Source organism: Sceloporus undulatus, chromosome 6 (assembly GCF_019175285.1).
Source record: "Sceloporus undulatus isolate JIND9_A2432 ecotype Alabama chromosome 6, SceUnd_v1.1, whole genome shotgun sequence".
NCBI lineage: Eukaryota > Metazoa > Chordata > Lepidosauria > Squamata > Phrynosomatidae > Sceloporus > Sceloporus undulatus.
This window is the reverse complement of record NC_056527.1, coordinates 34,900,180-34,924,200: the sequence shown is the minus strand read 5'-3', so window position 1 is coordinate 34,924,200 and position 24,021 is coordinate 34,900,180. Positions and strand designations below refer to the sequence as shown.

The window sequence follows — 24,021 nt, the reverse complement described above, 5'->3', positions numbered from 1 at the left end:
AGGGCCACAGGAGGATACTTAAAAAAAAAAAAAAAAAGAAAGAAAGCCAGGCCTCTTTGTTTTTACCCACCTTTCAGGACCTGGCAGTGGAAAAAAGGAGGCTCCCCTCCGGGCCCCAGCCCCATTTGGAGAGGCTTTGGCTCCGCTTTCCCCATTGCCTTGCATTGCTTTGCCTTTGCTTGCAAAATGGTGCAGCTGCGAGCTTTGCATTCCTCTGCTGCTGTTGTGAACCTGAGGAGCATAGGAGCATGAAATGGAGGATGGGATCCAGGGGGAGAAAGAGGAGGAGAAATGTGGCTGCATCCACACTGGAGAAATAACGAGGTTTGGCAGTGCGTTAACTCTAGGTCTGGCTCTTTGCTATGGAATTCTGGGAGTTGGAGTTGGTTGTGGGGCCCAGAGAAGAGCTCCGTGGCCGTTTTTCAGCTCCCCCCACCATATGTGGTGACCAGTCTAGCTCGGAAGTTTCTGCACCTGGCGTATAAGACCCCCCCCCCAACATTTGAGAAGATTTTGCAGGGTTAGAAAGTCGCCTTATATGCCAGAAAATACGGTACTTAATTTCTAAGTTGGCAATGTTCCTCCTTGGTGTATGTTTTATTAATAATTTTATAAGTACAGTTGGGTCTTGATATATGCGGGGGATCTGTTCCAGCTCCCCACAGATTTCAAAATTCACTGATGTTCAAGTCCCATTGTTTCCAATGGCAGCATGGTCACTCGGTCTCTGCCCAGTGGCTGACGATAATGTGAAAGAGGTGGGGTGGAGGCAGCCTGGCAGGCTCTGATCTTTGGAATACAAACAGTCAGTGTTCATTCACTCTAACTTCAGCATCCTTCATGTTGTGTACCTCCATCATGAAAATAAACTTGAGATCCAATTAGCTTTTTATGTTATGGCCAAGAGCAGTTTCTCTGGCCTTCTGAGCCCTCAGGGGAGGCAAGTAAGAAGCCCTGTCGTTCCTAATGGCCATGCCACCATTGGGAACAACACGGGCTTGCTGATTGCAGATGCTTAAATCCGTGGATGGCAAGTCCACATATACCAAGGGTCAATTGTATAGATGGTATCATTAAAAAGAAACATTAATGGAACAAATCTAAAAGTTTGAAGTTTACACAATTTCAAAGTCTAAACTATTTTATATGAAATTTATTAATGCAGATTGGTTAAACTCTGTTTGACCGTGGTATGGTTATCAGCTTTAATTGTCTGCAGATAGTAATGTTATTCTGCCAAGTTCATCTCTGTGGAACTAAGCTGATATATAAATCTCATGAACAATTGAATTAATATTATCAATTGATATAGCCCTCTATTTTACTGAATCGCTAGAGGTTTCAAATGGAAGGTTTACTCCTCTGATAGTGACTCCATGCCAGAATTACATTCTGTGTAAAAAGCTGAGAGGCATAAAAGCAGATTTTCTCTAAAGTGAAGCTTTCATGTGGGGGCATGCAATATCTATACTAGCTGCTTTCGTTGATGATACACTTCAAATCCCACATGAAAAAAGGATAATCTCCAAGTGTCTTGTTTCCAAAGGACATTCTCTCTGTAGTATATGTTGTTCCTTACAGAATAAACACACAACTTGCTTACAGTGTACTTTGTTTCTGAAACAATAACTAGAGAAATTAATGGAAGTATATCTTATCAATGGGCCGTCACTATTATAGTAATGAAATGCACTTTCATTCATGTGATGACTGTAAATTTCTTCTGCTAGATATGTGAGGCCAAGATCTAATGGTGCAGTTTGGTATCCCCTGCCAATAAGAACGGGAACTTTCTTCCTCTTCCCCTTCTACACCAGTTCTCCATGGTACTATTTTTTGCTTAACAAGGAAGCATGTTTGATTACACTCTCACTCCGATTCTGCCCTAAAACATATCAATTCACAGTTAAGCAAACACTGAAACAATCTTCTTTCATCCTAAGGAAAAATTAAAAAAAAATGTGCTGAAAATTTAAGTTACTAATTATGCTCTATTAAACAAGTTTCATTGCCTTATCATAGTAATTAATTTTTCTGCATCACATTAATAATATTCTTATCATTACAGAAAGGCAAATGCAATTTGAAAACAAACTACTACCTGAACTATTATATTATTTCTGACAGCAAAAACACAAAACTTCATTTGTCAAGCTACAGCAGGATGAGTGTTAATGTATTTAGATCAGGGGTAGGCAACCTGCGGCCCGCGGGCCGGATGCGGCCCGGCGAGGCCTTGGGACCGGCCCCAGCCTGGTCCTGCCGCAGATTGCCGCCGGGGCCTTTGGCCTCTCGCGCGCAGGGGCAAGGGGGGCAATTGTCTATAGACGGCTCAGAAACATGCATTTATATTAACATTTTTTAAAAAATCAGCAATTTTTTTTGCGTGTCCTCCACTTTTTTTAAAAAAAGTGTCCACCATTTGAAAATGTTGTCCTACATTTGTCCCGGTTTATTTATTTATTTAAATTTTTAAAAAAATTATTTAATTATTTATTTTTTGGCTTCGGCCCCCCAGTTGTCTGAGGGACAGCAACCCGGCCCCCGGCTCAAAATGGTTGCCTATCCCTGATTTAGATCACTGATGATTACTATTACTATTGTATTTCACATTTATTTGAAAATTGCATTTATTTATTTTTTAAAATGATAACTGGATCCCAAGAAAGTACACAGTATTTTCTAATATTTTCAATCCTAATTTCTCAGATCTTTTGTAAGCAGAAATTCTGCCTAATAACTTTGAATCTAATGAATCTTTTTTAAATTATTATTATTATTATTAAATGAATCCAAATCACAAAAAACCAAAGAATGCTAGTTTTACTAAGAGTAGAAATTATCTTTTCAATGTATGTAGGCTGACTGGTGTCAAAATACATTACTGCTAGATATAGTTTTATTAATCAACCATCAACATCTTTTGAAAATGGAGAGCAGGAAAGGTGAAAAATTATGAACCTCACAGCCAATCCAATTGTTGCATGATTGTCTCAACCAATGACTGAGAACCTGCAGCCCACAATGGCCTGAATCCCACTGGTTAGTCCAAATGAGCATAGACTGTACCTTCCTGTACTAGCCCTCCAGAGTATTGAGATCATCTGGAGAGGCCCTTCTCTCTGTCCCATTACCCTCTCAGGCATGTTTGGTGTGTACAAGAGAGAGGGCTTCTCTGTGGCTGCTCCCCTGATAAGAAACAACTATAGACCAGTCTCCCTACTACCATTCTTGGGCAAGTTGATCGAGAGGGCAGTTGCCTTCCAACTCCAGGCTGTCTTGGATGAAGCCGGTTATCTATACCTGGAGGTGCTTGCGATAGGTACCCCTGGTCCAGGGATGGAAATTTGTCAACCAGTCCTGGACAGGGTCACACTTCCCGTAAAGGACGAAGTTTGCAGTTTGGGAGTGCTCCTTGTCTCGTCTCTACAGCTGTCATCTCAGGTGGAGGCGGTGGCCAGGAGTGCATGGTACCAACTTCGGTTGATACGCCAACTGCGCCCTTACCTGACCCAGAGGGACCTTGAAACAGTGGTACTTGCACTGGTAACCTCTTGCCTACATTTCTGCAATGGGCTCTACATGGGGCTACCTTTGTACCAAGTTCGGAATCTTAAACTGATCCAAAATGCTGCAGCCAGATTGGTCACGGGAACATCAAGATCTGACCATATCACCCCAATACTAAAATCATTAAACTGGCTGCTGATCAGCTTCTGGGCCCAATACAAAGTGTTGGTCATTACCTTTAAAGCCCTACATGGCTTGGGCCCAAGTTACTTAAGGGAATGCCTCTCCCTACACAATCCGTCCTGCACTCTCAGAACATCTGGGAAAAAACTATTGGAATATACAAAGACTAGACTAATTACGGCTTCCCATAAAGCGTTCACAGCTGTGGCCCCCACACTTTGGAACAACTTACTGGAAGAGATCCGTCTCATCACCACATTAGAAACCTTTAAGAAGGCACTTAAGACGGATCTCTTCTGGCGGGCCTATCCACCTGATCTTCTATAGCTGATCCTAAAGAATTCTCCACATCTGATTCAATAGTACAGAAAACAGATGACGATTTGGCTATTTTAATTATTGTACCTGTATCTTTGCGTGCTTTTATTGATCATCTTATGAAGCATGATATTTTGTAATTGTATTGTTTGATTTTATCTGCTGTAATCCTGCCTCGATCCACAGAGAGAGGCGGGTAATATAAATTATTATTATTATTATTATTATTATTATGAATGGGTTAGGCATAAATCCCATTGATTCCAAGCCTGTGCAGAGTATTCCCTCACCACTAAAGAGTCAGGAACAAACTTCAAATATGAATAATACTGTATGCCAGTTGGGCTCCCAAGTTTAATATCATAGTTTTAAACTCAACTTTAGTATCAATATATTTCATTATATAAAACAAACAATACACAAAAGATAATACAAGGTTTAAAGGAGATGGTGTGCTGTCAGAAAGACCTTATACTTTTAGTATGGATAAGAAAAGGAATTCATACTTCATATATTTTGTTTTCCTCTTTAAAATCAAATTCTAGTTGGATTTGATGTATTATTTTAACAGAGTGACTAGAAATCCCACTGCAAATCTACTTTAACTTTCATTTGTCCTTTCTTTTAAACCTATTCACAAATTCACTGCTAGTAAAACACATATATGGCAACAATTGGGTTAAACTTGTCAGAGACATTTTAATACTGAAGATTTCATTTAATTTATGGCAGATATATTTTCAAGGAGGAAAATGCTGATGGTATCTTGGTTATAAGCTTGCTGCTGAAATGATTTAGATACTTTTTTTCTTTCCATGCAGTATCAGAGTGAGACCGTTCTTTGTGAGCAATGAATTATAGCTGACACTTCAAACCTATTTTCTCTGTATCTTCTACTTCAGAAAAATGAGAAAACATAAATATTTATTCTATATATATAAAAGAGACACAAGGCTCTGATAAAAATGATACATTACAGGATGCTGAATAATTGTTACCTAGGCCTTTGTCAGAACAGCAAAGGGCAGAAAACATTAGCCAGCTTTTTAATTAGAAGGTATCAAAAGTAAGTAAAAAACAAAACAGCAATAATTTTCTAATTCTCAAATGATAACTATCTTAGCATAATGACATACAAGAATGCAGAGGAGAGTTATAAAATGTATATGGCGAACAAGTGATAAAGCGCACACTACATTACAGAACGGAAATAAACAGTCTAGGTACCAGAAGAAATATCTAGATATTGGCCATTAATTGAATTATTTATTATAAACTACTCAGGTACAATGGTTTTAGACTAGTGTTCTTGCAGTGGCCATGATAGAACTATAATTCTATCTGCCTTGCATCTATAAAGTCCTAAATCCAATCCCTAGCAACCCCAAGAACAAGGATCAATATTGTGTGATACTAAGAACTGAAACAGAAAAACCATTGCCTATGCAACTGTACAGTGTGGAAAAGGATTTCATTAAATACAGATGTAAATTTCTACTGTCATGACAGGTTACTGCTGATTGTAATTAATTTTTACTCATGGAAAGATTTTTATACCTGCTCAGTCTCACTCTTGTTCCTCCACCTCCTTTCTGCCACTTCCCCACTAAAGCTGTTGTGATTTTAGCTTGCTTCTTTTGCTATGACCGATCATTATATTATCTCACATCAGATATGACTGAGTGGCATATTTCTTGGCCTTCCTCTCCTGTGTGGGGCACAGTTCATGTCCTAGTGCCATCTTGATGCATATTCTGCATGCTTTACTCAGGGTACATTTCCAGAAGCTGGATGGCATCCTGTATCCTGCATCCCTACACAATATCAAAAAACATTTGTGTGCATTGTGTTTAGATACCTGGTGATAATGACTGGTCTCTTCCCTGGTAAGTACAAAAAGAAAGGCTGACAGAAAGAGAAAAAAAGGCTGTCCTGATTATTTTTGGCTCTGGCTTGCCTATCACAGACCTTGGATTTAGTTCAAAGATAGTCTTCTTCCAAGAATTACACACCCTTCCAAAATGGAAGAGCTTTCTTAATGAACTGTAGTCATGAGTATCAGTGATTGTTTGGATCAAATTATCAGCTTAACTCTTTCACCACATTTCTGAAGACATCTATTCCAAACCACTGGGTTTACAATTCCCAGACCCCCTGACCATTGGCCACATTGGCTTATAACTCGTGGGCGCTGAAACCCAACAACAGTGAAAAACATGAGCCATGTTTTGGAACTACCAGCCTAAAGAGCAACACCAAATATGTATAACAGTGAACAGAGAGTAAGGTGGTATCCATGTATGTAATGGCTCATAATGACAGACCAATATACTCTACCACCACCATTCACAGCAACTGAGAACATCACCTTCTCAGTGTTCTATCAGGTCTTATGAGATGACTGACAGCCAATAGTCATGCTGACTATATATTACTTCTGGTAGTGAAGGCAATAACTCTCTCACTGTCAAATGTGGAAGAATATGAGAGGGAGGATGATACTGCACTCATGCCCTGCTTGCAGGCTTCTTTTAGGCATCTGATTGGCTACCGTGGAACAGAATCTCTCTGTGTGTATGTATTCACAGTAGAAAGAGAACAGAAAAGCACATATATGTATAAAGAGAAAATAGAAAGGAGATAAGCTCCAAGTGTTGTTAGATGATCAACTGTTTATTCTTTTGAGAAGCTCAGGCAATAGATAGGCAATGAGTTGCACATCTCATGTACTAATCAGAATACTGATTGTTAATTATTTTGTAGAGTTTAATTAGAAATACATAGGAGGAACAAAGCAAGTTGTGGCAAATGCTGGTATCTATGCAAGTCCATGCATGAATTCACAACATTACTTGTGGTAACTGGAACTATATCTCTAACAGGGTGTTTAAATATTTCAACAGAAAAATATATTAAGATAAACATCCACAGCCAAGGCCCACCAATTAATCCAGGAAGGACTGCTATACGAGGAAAAGTAATGAAGCTGAAATTAAAATATGATAAGCTATAGAAAAGCCAACAGAAGCAAATGCTGATAAGAACATTCTAAAATATAGTTTTCGGCATCATTTATATAACAGAGTAAAAAGATCATCTAATTGACACTAATAGTTCACAAAGCATAAAAGAAGTAGAAAGACAATATACCAATGTGCCATCCCAAAGTAAATGTTCTGAAGACCAATGTAATGTAATTATATTTTTTAAAAGCCCTCTTCAAGTTGAGTCACCAATGTCTACACATTCAAAATGGAAAAAAGGTTGAGAGAGACTAATGTGTTCACAGGCAATGAGGCAATATGGGTGCTGTTCCATTAGTTACCTCACCCCAATTTACAAGCCAGTCAAGGTAGTTAGGAAAACATGAAATGAACAGGGAGAGCAAGACCATTCTGTTCCAACCTGCTTGCTTACATCTGTCAGAGTCAACAAGATCATGAGAATGCAGAAAAACAGAACATCAAGTCAAGCATCCTGTTTTCCATAATAATAATAATAATAATAATAATAATAATAATAATAATAATTTATATTTTCCCACCTCTCCCAATGGATCGAGGCAGGATTACAGCTCACTAAAAGACACATAAAAACTCATTGATAAAGTAAAATAATAATGAATTAAAACTAGCTCATCATAGGTGGAAATATGATAGGCAACCATATGCTTGTAGAAGCTTATAAACACAGGCAACAGCAATCTTTTGTCACTTCTCTCCAGCGATCAGGGCTCAGTAAGGCATACTGATTCTGAATCTAAAGTTCAGTACAAGTATTGTGAATAGTAGCCATAGACAGATCTAACCACCATATTATTAAATCTATTCTTAAAGTCTTACAAGCTACTTGCCACCCTCACTTCCTGTAGATGTATAGTCTGTTGTCTGTTCTGGCAATCAATTAGTTTTGCTGGATGACCCCAAATTCCATTATTAGGAACAAAACTGGTGGTACAGTGGTTAAATGCCAGTACTGCAGCCACTCACTCAGAATCCACAAGACTGTGAGTTCAATCCCAGCCAGGGGCTCCAGGGTTGACTCAACCTGGCATCCTTCTGAGGTTGCTAAAATGAGTACCAGCTCGTTGAGGGCAATTAGCTTACACATTGTAAAATGCTTAGGAAGTGCTTAAGTACATTGATAAGTGGTATAGAAATGTATTTGCTACTTGCTATAAAATAATTATTTCAGTCTACATTCTCCTTCCCATATATAACAGCACAGTCTCCCTCTGGCTTATTTCTGTAATAAAAGCAGTGAATTCCAAGCAGCAGGAATGAGATGATGGTATAGCTTGTTTTTTGTAGGATGGATATATGTTTTGATGGGCATGTGGCTGGAGTGGCTAGTCAGAACAAGCTTTTTTTTTAAAGCCACATTCACAGTAGTCTAAAGGTCTTACTTAAATTGTTGTGGGGCACCAAAGAAAACTAGGATGGCTAGATCTTTATTTCAATGTTCTCCCATTATCAGAACTGAAACAACAGTTTACAAGATATATGTTACAAGTGTGGTACAAAAGTTGCTAAACATATTTTTTGGCTAATCTTGGGGAGTCTGACATATTATCAATCAAAATAAAGAATGTAAAATTCTTAGCTTTTAGCATTCTTAATTGGCTGTATTCTACTCATTAGACAATAGATGCTAGTGTCACCTAAACAGAACGCATTATAAAATTCCATAAAATATGATTTCTACCAATTTCTATTTGCCTTTAATTTCCTCTCAATACTAAGTTCGTCAGAGTGTGACAATTAATTAACTTAATTAAGCTAACAATTACGTTCTTTCATAGGTCAATATGTAGAGCTCCTCAGATTAATAGCATAGCTTGTAAAGTTAATCTTCTTGTATAATGCAAATGACACTAAGTCATGTATTAAATACCTTCTTGAGTAATATAAGAAATGTGAGTAAGTGTACTTTAAAGAAAAGCAGGAACTGTGAAAAGGTTAAATAAAGACAAATGCCTTGGATTTGTGGAAATGTTTTAACTGGAGTAATTCATATTTAAACTAGCAGCCTTCTAATTCAGCTACCTCAGCTTAAACATATATAATCATAAATTAACTTGCAAGGCAACATTGTTTTTTCTTGTTTTCTTATAAATTGTGTCATAAAATTGTTGCTATAAAGCAATTTGAAGTTGTTTCTAATCATTTAAAAGGAACATGACAATATTATATATGGGCTAAAAGAGAAACTGTTTCCCCCCCTTAAAAGAAGAGGTACATAACTAACCTTTCAGGGAAAATCAAACCAATCCATATCTCATCATCAGCAGATGAGTGAGTAACAGCTGCAAGTCAAAGATCAGAAAGTCTTTCTACAGAGGATGGAAGCCCATAGTGGCTCATCTTTAGTCCCACTGGCATGGCACAGTGATACCAAGAGGGCAAAGGGAAGCGACACCTTTCATTTTATCAAGTTACAATTTTATATACTGTATATACTTGAATAGATGTCGACCTCATGTATACGTTGAGGGCAGGTTTCGGGGCCAAAATTTTGGATTTACCTGCTTAAAAGTAACAGTATGTGCATGTAGATATACAGGGCTCCCCCGGGTTACGAAATTAATTCGTTCCGCGGCGCCATTCGTAACCCGAAAAGCATTCACAAGCCGAAGCCCCATAGGCGCTAATAGCGAAAGCCGCAATTTGGTGCGAAAAAGCGCCGAAAAGCACCAAAATTTTTTTCGTAACCTGAAATAACCTTCGTAACCCAGAACAGTTTTTTTAATGGATTTTTTTCGTAACCCGGAAATTTCGTAACACGGCGCATTCGTATCCCGGGGTACCACTGTAAATGAAGAATTAAAATGAAATATAAAGAATACACAAATATGCAGGATAAGAACAGTGGCCCGTTACAAACGGGCAGGAAAGTACGCGTGGAGCGCGTACTAGGGTTAGAAAGGGGTGGTGCTTCCGCACCCCCTAACCCTAGTGCGCTCTCTGCGCGCCCAAAATGGCGGCGGCCATTCCACATGGCCGCTGCCATGAGGACGTCACAACCGCGCCACCTCTATACGGGGCGGCGTGGACGTGACGTCCTTGCTCCGCACCAGGGCGCTTAGTGCGCCCTTAGCGCGGAGCAGGAAGAAGCTCCGTTTCGGAGCTCCTTCTTGGTTTGGTCCGCTGGGCGCAGCCTTCACACGGCTGTACCCAGCGGACCAAAGGAGAAAGGGGCCAAGCGGCCCCTTTCTCCTCCTCCCCGCCGCCGCGGGGTGTCCTTGGGGCTTGAAGCCCCAGGGACACCACTTTTCAGGCTGCGGGGAAGCGGCCTTTTGCCGCTTCCCCGCAGCCTGGAAAGCAGTGGATCGGGGCCTCAGCGGCTGCTGGTCTGGCAGCTGAGGCCCAGATACACCGGGGAAAGGGGCGGGTGCAGCCTGCCCCCAACAGGCGGTCTGTAACCCACCAGTGTCAACTTTTCCTGAAAGTCACATAGTCTTGAAAGGACAAAAACAGTGAAAAACATAGCCTACAGTCTTTGTAAATTACACTGGCCATGAGAATGCTGCCTTCAGTTGCCATTTTGTTTGTGTTACAAAATTTTCTTAAGTGATTTGTTGATCTGCATCTTTGTTTTTCTTGAATGTAAATTGCTTGAGGGCCAACAAGTTCAATGTGAGCTGCTTGATGACAGAGAAGACGCATGTAAATGGAGTGACAACTATAATAATGAAATTTATTCTCCTAACATATTGCCCCAACTATTATGGAACAGTTATGGATATTTCAAATGTTTTTGTTTTAAATGGTAGCCAACTAAATCTGAGACAAACAGAGCTGTATGCTGTCGACAGGATTCAGTCAGAGAAGGTAGAAAGAACTATGGAAATGGTGTTAATTGTTAAAAATGCATGCATCAATTTTGTATATACAGTGTACCATTGCTATCTGCAGGGGATCCGTTCTGGACCCCCCCCCCCCCCCCCCCCCCACACACACTGATAGCAAAAAATGTGGGACCTTAAGTCCTGTTCTTTTCAATGGGTGCATGCTCCCATTCATGCCATCACGTATGTGCATTCCCATTGAAAAAGCTGGGGCTTGCCGTCTGTGGAAGCCCAGATCACAGAAGGTAAATCCATGGTTGGTGTGGATGAACTGTATTACAAAATCTGTACATCTGAATTTATTTTCAAAATTTTATAGCAACAAAATGAAGAACAACGAGTTGGATCCAGATTTCATCATACATACAGCAGATTTCTAAGTGTGATAAAGCTTGGATAAACTCCAGTATTAGCAGTCTAAAAAAGAAAAGAAAAGTACTAGTGTAATGGAATACTTAATCTAAATTAGGAATGACCAACTGGCAGGTAGTGGACCATTTATGGCCCATAAAAAAATTAATTGTCCCCTCCAAATCAGTTTACCATACAATAATATGTTTGTTTGTTTGATTTAAAATTGACCATTAAAACTGTTAGGTAGTTAGTCTAGCAAGTATGAGGCTGAGTGAGTGATGGGATTCCCTTCTAGCTAACATTTGCATGGCTAACATTAACAAATGGGAAGGTAACCTTAACATTTTATCTAAAACCCACTATTCTCAATAGGTTGACATACATCACTGTAATCTGTTTGCAGAATCATCATCACCACAAATATTATCTTGTTCTTCTTAGTTCCTTTATATGCCCTACAGCTAAAACATCGCACAGAAGGAACAAATACAAAGCTAACTTTGAAAGATGAAACCTCTTTCTTATTTAAAAAGGCAATACATTGCTGTTGTGAAGGGCCTGCAATGCCACAAGTATGGAATGTCAATTAGATCAGGAACAGAGCCAGAAACCTGTTTTAATGTTTTTGCTTTAGATCATTCTTGATGTTTTCTACATTGTAGAATGTGAAAGTTGTGTGTAGAAGTCAACTAACAGCACCTAAATACCAATACTGTACAGTGAAACCATATTCTATGTCACTTGGCAGCTATGAAGGATTTTTTTCCTGCATGTCAGTTAGTATTATGAAACAGGACTGACTAAAAATATAAAACAGTGCTTCGCTAGTACAACTATAATATACAATAAAATACAGTAGGTTTCAGACATTTTTGTACTGATGAGTACTGATTAGCAGTAATTTTCTAGGATGTCAGGAAAAAAAGCTGTGCCAAACCCTACCTAAAGATGTCATAAATTTAACCAGAAACCTTTTACATGCAGAGTATGTGCTTGGCCACTTTGGTACAGCTACTTCCCAGGTACACATGCTTCATCCTGCTTCAGTATTAGAACAGTGATAATCAATAGATTACCAGAGCTGCTTTGCAGTCTAAGCATATAGTCCACTAGACAGCCAGCATGGTGTAGTTATTTGAGCACTGGACAGGCAAATGCTCTCTTAACAAATCTTCCCAAGAAAACCCTGGTGTAGGGTTGTCATTAGTTGGAAACGACTTGAAGGCACACAACAGTAACAACAACAACACTGTCCTCCAGCACTGTAATGATATGGAAGCTCCTGCTTTAGTCAAGTATTACTCAATCCTTTACTCCAATCTCTATTATTATTATTATTATTATTGGTGTTTTGTTTTTTTAAAAGAACCTGGACACTAAATTAAGAATAGCTACACATGGGCATATGGCTCCTTGGAGATTAAGTAAATACATGAGGGTATATAATTATTCAACTGTATTGCTTTTTTGAAAATTAAAAAAAAAATGTAAATGGAAAAAAGATGAGGTTTAGCAAAACAACCAGTTGATTTTTTACCATAATGTATCCTTTGACAAAATAGTTTTAGCTAATGATCTATGACAAAGCATAAATAAAGAATACAAACTGTAACTAGGTTCTTTATTCAATCTCTCAAAAGGAACAAATTCAACTAGGGAAACTGTTTAATCAGTCAAGATCCACCATTATAAAGTCAAGGTACAAAGCAACAAAGGCCAACTAAGGGGTGAAAAAGATGTGTGGAAGGGGTGGTTTGAAGCTGCTGTTCTGAAGACGGATTGGGGCTGTAGCAAACACATGCCATGGCCTGAATCCGCCTTTTCCCCAGGCGAAAAAGGGGCGGAAAAGATCCGCTCCTTTTTCAGCTGGGGATAGGGCAGCTTTTCCCACCCTGCTGCAGCTCCAAACCGGCTTCCAGATGCTGCAGTGGCATGCAGCATCTTGAAGCTACCCACACCTGGGCAGTTGCCTGACTTTCGGGCAGCTTCAGGGCAGCCTGGAAGCATGCGGCGTGTGAATGCCGCACTCCCAAGCTGCCCAGACAGCTTTTAGAACCAGTCTGTTCCACCTCTAAGTTATTATCATGCTCAAGATAGAAAATCCCATAAAGACCTCTCTCCCATCAGGCAGCAAAAATGTAGTAACATTAAGCAATGAAGAAATTGCTGCCCTTTTGTGAAAACTCAAATCAGCTCCCTCTGATTAAAAGTAGGGCCAGCTTACTGTAGAAAAGCAAGGAAAAGTAAGAGAGCCATATCACAAGCCCAAAAGACTGTAGTAATAAACTGTCACTTTTGCTGCAAGGAACTACAATATCAGATATAGAGCTAGGATAAGAAGACTTACAACACCTAGGGAAAGGAGAGAGCAGCACCTGTAGTTTAGTGGCATCATTTTTAAGTGGAAAAGTCCAATTCTAAGAGCAGCAAAAAGGGGATCAGGGGCGCCCCCGTCACAATGGCGGCGCCCTGTACACATAGGCGCCGCCATTTTGACGTGACGGATGCTTAGCTTCTGCATGTCCCAGCGTCATTGCGATGCCACAAGTGCGCCATTGGCACACTGCGGCGTCACAAACGCACCGCAAGAAGGACCCGCTTTTTAAGGGTCCTTTTTGCTGTGCGAGGGAGCCGTGCGGTTTGTCCGCTGCGGCTCCCTCGCGCAGCAAATCAAGGGGCGGATAGACTGCCCTTTTTGGGCAGTCTGTATCCTGTCAGCGATGGAGCAGAAAGGAGTTCTCACTGTCAGTTTTCTCCAGAGAAAGCTTCCTTAGTGGAGGTGAGAATGCTTTTAGGCAGTTTCTTCCAGGAACTTGGCAATAGATAACTGAAACCCCAATTTCCAAAAGAAATGTATCCAGTTACCTCATCTCAATGTATAACACTAAGCATATCCAAACTTTTGAATTTTGTTATTGACATTTATAGATCTGCAGACAACTTCCACAAGTATGGAAAGACAAATATTAATAAGAAAGCTCTTCAGAGATTCAAGAATAAGTAGCATTACAATGTTTTTTATTTCACTCTCTTCCTTGCCAACTTCACCTCCTGACAATTTGTTATTCAAACAAGCATAGCAGAAATTTCCTGTACTCTCCTTAGGGATCAATTGGTATGGAACTGAAGATGCACAAGGACCCAGCTAGGAATGGATCAAAATAGGACTCTTCCCCTAATGAGACAAGACAACACAACTGACAGAACCTCAAGACAGTGCAACAGCCCCATTGTGGTTGCATAATCAGTCAGATTGTGTTATCACCTAGGCCCAAATCTTGCTCTTTTGCCATTGCCATACCACCATAAGAACAATCAGCATTTCTCCCCAATGACCCAGGGTGCTACTATGTTTTTAAAAATCTTATTCCTCCTTTCATCCAAGATGTTTGTACTTACCTAACAGATCAATTGCTATTTACATTGCAATAATATCTCATTGGGATATTATCGATTTAGGGTCCCATGGAAATAGTACTCCTACATCTATAGATGATATTATTTTATCAACTTCTCTTATTAAACCTAACAGGCTGGCAGCTGAGTTACATGAACAGATATTACCAACCTAAAATCATTAGCAGGTTTACCTTTCAGCAAAATTCTTCAAATCTATTTGGCTAGAATACTAAGACTCTAAGAAAAAGAGTTTCTAGGACACAAAATTTCATTTCCACAAAGTGAGACTTCCTAAACAACATTATATGAGTGAAGTATGCTACTACTGCCATAAAATAAGGCATAATTGATTTTTATGCTACCAGGAATTAAAAAGTAAAATATCTGAGAAGAATAAAAGGGTGACAGTGGAAAAAATGACCATCATAAAGGGAAGAATTTAAATACTGGTAAGCATGGCATATGAATTTGTTTTAGATGGAACTAACTTTCTGATTGGTCGGACATGTGATTTAGTGTTACTTGTTCCATTAAAAAAATCAATACCAGAAACAAATCTGAAATTTAGTCACAGAATAGACATGGATGTTCCTACCTCTTTTGGATGTTTCTGTGCCACCGATACCAGCTGTTCAGTGCTACTTCTCGAGGTAGAGGGTACAACATTAGTTGAGGCCTCTGAGACCACCTCAATTGATGAGCCGTAGTCCTGAGGGCAACAGAGACAAACAGACCCCTCAGTGGTGTGCTGAAGTGGTACTGTATAAGAGAATTTTAGGAAATAGTAGGTCTGACTAAAGAAATTGAGTGACCCAAGTAGCCTCTGTATTTCTTAAATGTGTAGTCAAACTTCTGGCATTTTAAACTGATTTTTTTAAAACCCAGAATTTATTTTTTATTCAATTTATTGCCTGCCTTTCTCCTGGCATAAGACCTACATAAACACAGGTATTCCAAATTCCACTAAGAAAAAAAAAAAGGTTAATATTTTTGTATGGTAGTAATAATAGTATTTTCCGTTTATACACCAAGAAAATAATTCAGCAGGAAATACAGAAGAACATAAGACTGAAATGTCACATATTATTTTATCAAACAAACCCTACCTCACCACATACTAATATTTCTATGTGAAATCCTGATTGGCCATAAAAATAAAAGCTTAATAGCAATTCAAACTCACGTTTTGGGCTAATTTTACACTTCCAATATGAAATCTGAGAAGGTATATGAAAAAACTGGATATGTGGACAGAAAAAGGATCATTTCACTAATATGCAAATACATTTTACTGTTTTAAAGGAGTAGGAAGCTTCAGAGATTTACTGAGATTTAGATTTAACAGAATTTCTAGTTACCAATTAAACTGTATGTTAAATGCCTGCTTATACTTTTTTTATATATATTAACTGACTTTAATGCAAAATCATAATACCAGTATATTCTATTTGCACCTGAATCTCCAAAAAGAAAAGGAATACCCTGCAAGAAACTCACAAAGCTTGAGAATACAGGGTTTTACATTTCATAAACAGATTTCCCCAACTTAAATGGAAATGAGGGTATGGTTAAGATATGAATCATCAGCTGTGCACTGTAAAATTATACCAGAATTCGCCATTAAAGTTCTTAGATCACACAATAGTGGAACTGATTGTGTAATGGGGAGTTATGCAACAGTCAACTCAGCTATTCATTCACTACAGTGGACTATGCTTATGCAACTGTGCAGCCACTTGAGCAATGTTTTGCAACCTTCTTATTGCATAACTCTGAGTAGCATACCTGCCTTGAACAATTTTCAAGTGCAACAGCTTCAGTAAAGACAATCACATAATGGTTTGTGATGCCACAACAGGATTCTGACAAACAGGACGTTATGTGACTGGCTAATAAAGTGTTGGTGCAAGCCACTGGTCATTCTGGACATGCAGCCACTGTGTGTACAATCGCCCATGGAATCTTTATTTTCTGCCCTGTACATGCCCGCTGCAGAGGCAGAGCCCAGTATACAAAATCTTTGATGCTAATTATGTTACACAATTTCCAGAGATAATGGACCTCCCGTAGCTTTTCTTCCAGAGAATAGTAAATTCAAGTTTAACATGTGTTTCAGGTAAAAAAAAAAAAAAAAAAAGAAGCAGAAAAGACTTAGATAGAGCTTGCATTGTACTTCTTAATCTGCATAGTGGTATACTGAAATAATCCAAGAATAGACTCTCTACACTATGAATTTTATTTGCTAACTAATTAATCTCCGCACTTTGTCTTTCCCTGTATTAGAAATTATGGAGTTTAAATATCTCTGCTCCTTCTGTGAATGGCTGAATTTATTGAGCTATGTAAAAACTGGATAAGCCTCTGATGAAGCTACAGCTATTTGTTGCAGTGACCATTACAAAATTCCTGTAGATATGATATAGTTGCAAACAGTGCAGATCAGAGAGCGGTGAGTGATAGCAAAAGTATTAATGAGAAAGAACAAACAAGCTAGGAGAGGCTGCATCAGCTTGTTTTTGCCTGAGTACTAGGAAGGGCAATAGTTCACCCCTTCTCTCTTCTATCCCCAATGGGTTAACTGAGTGCAAACTACTTTTTACTTTGAGTTCAGTGCGCAGCAATGGAAGTAAGCTGAGGACAAAGGGGGAGAGTGGGAGGAAGACAAAAAACCTGGGACATGTTAAAAGCAGCTGAAAAAGTGGGATGAAAAAGGATTCATCAGGACTATTCTTGCCAAATTGGGACTGTTGGAGAGTATGCAACAGCAACTGCTGGCTAAGGTACAGTATGTTATGCATTCTCCCTACCCAGAGCCGCTGCCACTGGCTCATGCTCGGAGGGAAACTCAGATAGGCTGGATGAATAGGCTGGTCTGAGTGCACACACGCAGTGGTACTGGGGAACATGCTTAGTTCCCTCCTTTGTGTGAGAAGAGCCTAAAGTAAAACAGCAGCAGCCCCCAAGAAAAGGAAACCCAGGGAGATCAGCCAGGTGGGCTGCGGATGGGAACATGCTGTGCTGCACCTGTCTCTGATTTGCCTGAGCAAGAGCCCTGGAAGGAGACGTGGGTCCAGGGAGCATGCTCAGCCTCTCCTCCAGCTAGAGTAGTATCAGCAGCAGTCCCAGTGAAGCAGCTGGAAGAGGACAAGGAGATGATGGCAGAGCTCGAGCCATTGTCCAGGATGGACAGGAGTGACTGCCCCAGCGGGTGTTCATTCTCCCAGGATGTCATTCAGTGTGATTTACACACACCTTAGCCTCTCCATAGCATTGCCCTTGCCCTACCATAACCTATATCTGACTATGAAAGGAGTGTTGCTTCCCTATGAAGGATTAAAAGGAAAAAGAGGCACTCACACAGACAGAAATGACTATAGTCTGGGAGTAAATCTGTAAGGGCTACTGAAGCATCACTGAGGACCGAAACATTTTTATAAAGTTATCCAGCTCTGGTAAGCATAACAGGTAGAATGGGCTCAACATGAAAGGTTTTCTCAACTACTGATTTCATGGCTTTGTGGGGGGGGGGGAAGAGAGAATATGAGACTAGCAGGTTTTTTAAATCATTGAATAATTCTGTATATACACAAAATTGCCTCCAACAAACGTAAGCTGGAGAAGCAACCACTTCTCTGTCTATGACCATTTCCACAAGCCACATCAAATAATAATTTGCAGTATCCGTGGAGGTTCAGAAACCACTTTTGAGGAAGAGAAAGTGGCTGATGGGAAGAGAGCATAGAAAATACCATCATGAGTCCATGACAGCATACTCTGACAGCTAGCCTGTGAAAACAAATACCTCTACATAACAATTGGTTATTTGACGTTCTTAATTTGTTGCCTCTTTTACTTTATTGAACCTTTTCCTGTATTGTTATGTACTATTTATATATATTATGTTATTATTTCTTAAATTGTACACCATGGGCAGGTTTATTTTATCTATTTTATTCACATAATCATAGAATCATAGAGTTGGAAGAGACCACAAGGGCCATCCAGTCCAAACCCCGCCATGCAGGGACTCTCAATCAAAGCATCCCCGACAGATGGCCATCCAGCCTCTGCTTAAAGACCTCTAAGGAAGGAGACTCCACTACACTCCGAGGGAGTGTGTTCCACCGTCAAACAGCCCTTACCATCAGGAAGTTCTTCCTAATGCTGAGGTGGAATCTCTTTACCTGTAGCTTGCATCCACTGTTCCGGGTCCTGTTCTCTGAAGCAGCAGAAAACAAGCTTGTTCCCTCCTCAATATGACATTCCTTCAAATATTTAAACAGAGCTATCATATCACCCCTTAACCTTCTCTTCTCTAGGCTAAACATCCCCAGTTCCCTGAGTCGTTCCTCATAGGACATGGTTTCCAGACCCTTCACCATTTTAGTCGCCCTCCTTTGGACATGCTCCAGTTTCTCAATGTCCTTTTTAAATTGTGATGCCCAGAACTGGACACAATATTCCAGGTGGGGCCTGACCAGAGCAGAATAGAATGACACTATTACTTCTCTTGATCTAGACACTATACTTTTATTGATGCAGCCCAAACTGCATTGGCCTTTTTGGTGCCACATCACACTGTTGACTCATGTTCAACTTGTGGTCTACTTGAACTCCTACATCTCTTTCACATGTAGTCTCATTGAGCCAGGTGTCCCCATCCTATATCTGTGCGTTTCCTTACATTTCTCTGTGCTGAATTTCATTTTGTTAGCTTTGGCCCAGCTTTCTAGTCTATTCAGGTCATTTTGAATTTTGATCCTGTCCTCTGGAGTATTATCTATTCCTCCTAATTTGGTGTCATCTGCAAATTTGATAAGCATGTCCCTAATTCTGTCATCCAAGTCCTTGATAAAAATGTTGAATAGCACTGGGCCCAGGACACAACCCTGTGGGACTCCACTGGTCACTTCTTTCCAGGATGAAAAGGAGCCATTGTTGAGCACCCTTTGGGTTTGGCCGGTCAACGAATTACAAATCCATGTAACAGTTACCTTGTCTAGCCCACATTTTACAAGCTTGTTTGCAAGAATGTCATGAGGAACTTTGTCAAAGGCCTTACTGAAATCAGAATATACTATATCCATCGCATTCCCTTCATCTACCAAGCTGGTAATTTTATCAAAGAAAGAGATAAGATCTGTCTGGCATGACTTGTTTCTCTGAAACCCATGTTGACTCTTTGTGATTATGGAATTGCCTTCTAAATGTTCACAGACTTTGTTTAATTATCTGCTCTAGAATTGTTTGTATGTACAGCGCTGTGTAAATCTACAGCGCTATATAAAGCATAATAATAATAATAATAACAATCTCTACCTTATACTGACATTTGTTTGATTTCTGGGAGATAAGGTTAACTGTGGAATTAGGAGAGATGAGTGATCCTTTTTGTGAAACCCCCACAATCTGAATGTTGTACAATTTTGCTTTCATAATGAAAGCTGCAGAATTTTCAGGAAAGGATACACAATTTTCACAAGATGCTCCATGGTTTCCAGAAAATGACACTGTTTTCTGGGCAAACTGTGCAACTTTCATGGAAAAACTGCACAGTTTCCTATTGTTGCACTAGGGAGGGCATTCCAGATTGTGTCAAAGATATGGTAAAAATTATTTCATTGTTCTTTGACATCCATCAAGATTTGAAAAAGAGAGATTTGTCATGTCTAGCTGAAAGTACAGTTGTATTGCATGTACACATGTGTGCTGTTAATTAATGCATTTCCCCTCTTGATGTATAAGAACACACTGGAAAAGCAGGTCCCAGGAAACTTGAAATGCAAAAAGACTCCCATAATGAGACAAACATTTGATGCAAAGTATAAAATAGCTGCTCAAAAGAAACATAATTTCTAGCAATGTGCAATGTATCATAACAGACATCGAATGTGAACATTAATCTTGAATGTTTTGCATGTGTAAAATAAAATGCAAAATTTAAATATAGAATTGCCACTTAACATTAACTCATAAAGCTATCAAAATAGATTCCTTTGAAGAGAGTCAAAGTAATATCATACAAAAATGCTTTCTTTTACTATTGGAAGTAAACCCATGGCCAGAAATCAGCGTAAGATTGCAAACATGGGATTATATACATATAAACCTAGAAAAGTAGAAAAAACATACATATGAACACATGTAATATATTTCATCATTTATGTTAAGATTAAGTAATGATTGTTCAAAGTATAATGATGTATACTTAGATTGTAAGATAGTTTTACACATTGACATTAATAACTGGGCTAGTCATACAAACATATATGTAATACAATAAAAATAAAAAATAACACACTGCAGAACTTCAATAGATGTTTACATCCATGCTTAAACATCGTATGACTCATACATACTTCAAAAAGGAAATATCTTTTCCCAGCATGATATATTTGACTGTATTATGTTAGCTCAAACGTTTTCATACATCATCCTTTATCCTGAATTCAGTTGAACATTATGCAAGCCATAAATTAGCTTTAAACAAGCTCTGAATCAGGCTCAAGCTAGTTTTCAAATTAAAAAGCCGTCAGTATATTATAAGGTGCTGTCATTTTATTACTGCAATCAATTCTGTGTGGCCTAAGGTATAGGGAAAATGGATGCTGTCTTCATTTGCAAAGGGTTTATCTCCTGCACCAGGCACTGAACTACTTGACTGCAGTAATGAATTTGGAACCAAAGTTACTAACAAAGACTTTAAAAAACAGCAAAGCTGAAGACAGTAGTTCATTTTAGAACTGCACAATGGGAGAAAAAATCCTTTTTGAAATAAAAGTCGTGAAACCATTTCAAAGTGGGCAGATAATAGAAAAACAACTACCACTTTTCCTGCTAATTATTTCCTTTTTAAAATTTTCATTTTACAATGAATTCCGCTGCTGCTATGTACTGGCGTATATTGGAAGGATATACATGAAAAATATTATTACATTATTTAAAAAAATTGTAGATCAAAGTAAAGAAGTACTAATTGCATTGGATTTCCTTACATGAAGAGGTATGGTATTTTTTTAAAGCCCAAGTATGCTTCTAAATAGTATCTAATTTACTACTGAGGGATACTTCTATTTTTCAAAAAATGACCAGCAAATGCATAAATACTCAGCATTTTTACTTTTTGCATTTTTCATACATTTTTACTTTTGTACTTTGTTCTACAGTCATTGTACAGATGAGAATTTGTATTGAAGAGCTCTACAGGCTTTGTGTTTGTACAAAACTTATATGTTATCTCAAGGCAAGTTCCACTGTAACAGCAAAACATTGCTTCACATATTTGCTACAAATACAAAGTTAGGTCAGCCATATAAAATATTTCGCACAAGGCTACCATTTGTAAATCTGTTGTAGTGCACATGTGGCCAAATTAGAACCCCATCACTTGTTGTACCCAGCTACCTGCAGCTTTCTAGATTTCTGATTAGTTCTGGATGATTAATAAACACTGCTTTACTATTCATTGTGTGAATACTAAGTCATCATGTCCCATATGGTTTGGCACAAGTTTGCACATGCAGGAAAGCAATAACGAAATTGTAAAAATGCAGTATGAATGAAGTAAGTTGTATAAATATATATTGCATAGCTACAATACATATATTGTATAACTGTGAGCTAAATTTACTAGGTAAATGCCAAGACTCAATCAGGGATGTCACAGGCAGAGTGGTAGAGAATAGGGGTCTTGGAGATGTTTCATTCACAGGGTCACCATGAATCGAGGTCGACTCAAAGGCAGTTAGCAACAACAAACTTTGGACTTATCTCTTTCAATATGCATGTATGCCTATTCAACTCAATTCTGTACATTTTGATAATGCCTCATTAAGAAAAAACAAATACTACAATTCAATCTCAAATTTATCTTTGTACCCAGTGGCAGCTTAGGTTATAGTTCTGTTACTAAATCGGCTGTCACACTTATTTGTGATATTAATAAAAACAAGCAGTAGAAATAAATGCTCTCTTTGTGGAAAGGTCCTACAGAGCATATGTCTCATATTCTTTGTTCTAGGCTTATTTAGAAGCAGGTTTGCCCTATAAGGTTGAAAAGTATCAGATATGGGACAAGACAAAGCAGTCGTGCTATAAAATTGATTTAATGCAAGCTAGTTGAATGTTCCCAATGCCATTTAGTTGTAAACTGCTAATACAGATCCTATTATTAATACAGTGGAAGCCTAACACAAAGAAGATTTTATTACATCTAAGTCAGCAGTATTAAAATTGGGCCTGTTTATTAAAAAGGAATGAACAATCCAGCTACCACAGTTTAAGGGGCAAAATTAATCAGCAACCTTTTGCTGAGCTCACAGTAACTGAAAGGTCAAAACTAGTGCTGTTTCAAAAGCTGGGAAATTCTTCAGTCTTCATAAATAAAAGGCACTGAGAATTATGCAGAGTATTACTCTGCTAAAGTCATTGGAAATGTTTTTAAGATGGGCTCTCCTGGAGTTGTATTCATGCCACATAAGGTTATATCTATCAAATTAATCTGCATAGTCAGTTTTTTTCTCTCTCTCTCTCCTACTATACCTACCCTCCCCCCCCCAATTATGATAACTGAAATGCACTTTTGCTACATTCCACTTATTCTGTTCAAGGACAGCTTTGTATTATAGATAGAAAATAGATTCCATAAATGATGCTTTCATAATGGTACAACACTAAAACAAGGCATCACAGGGCTGCCATAACATAATTAAGCAGGAAACATACTTCTAGGTAAGGGAATCAGATTATTTTATTCCTTGGTAGCACACGTCATGAACCTTTTTGATGCATAGAAGGCACAGAAGATGGTGCAATGCCACATTGGACAGCACTCACAAGACATTCTGAATCTTCATACAGCACAAAAAACTTTCCATCTAAGGAAGGGGATGCTAGAAACTGAGAGGTTTCCACACTGTGTATGGTGTATGCAGGCCTACAAGAATCCGGGAAGTTTTCATTCAGTATGCTAATTCTTTTATTCACAGTCCTATACTTTCACACATCTCAGTTTTCTAGTCTCTTATGTGACTAGGGCAATTTTTGCCAAACTCTGCTGTGTTAGATGGTACCATTTTGGCTGTTCAAGGAAAGGAAGTTGTTATTAATATCCAGGTGTTGTTGTTTGGCTATCCTTCATTTATTATATCATCACGCCTTCTACCTGTCAAAAATATTACTGACATTTACAGTGGCTATGGTGTTAGCGGCCCGAACAGTGGACTACAATTCTGAAGATCAGAGTTTGAATAGCTGCTCAGTCATGGAAACCCGCTGGGTGACCTTGGGTGATTCATTCTTAGCCCCAGAAAACCCTGTGATAGGTTCGCCTTAGTGTTGCCATACACTGGAACTGACTTGAAGGCACACAACAACAGCAACAAATGATCCTCTGTCTCAGTACCCTAAGG

General features: G+C 38.9%; 1 protein-coding gene across 1 annotated transcript in view; it reads right to left on the bottom strand.

Moving 5' to 3' along the window:
• Positions 1 to 24,021, bottom strand: part of PHF14 (PHD finger protein 14) — a 176,566-nt gene that overhangs the window by 26,282 nt on the left and 126,263 nt on the right. The window contains 1 exon segment of the mRNA XM_042474907.1: positions 15,207 to 15,320. Within this exon segment, the coding sequence (XP_042330841.1) occupies positions 15,207 to 15,320 (114 nt within the window).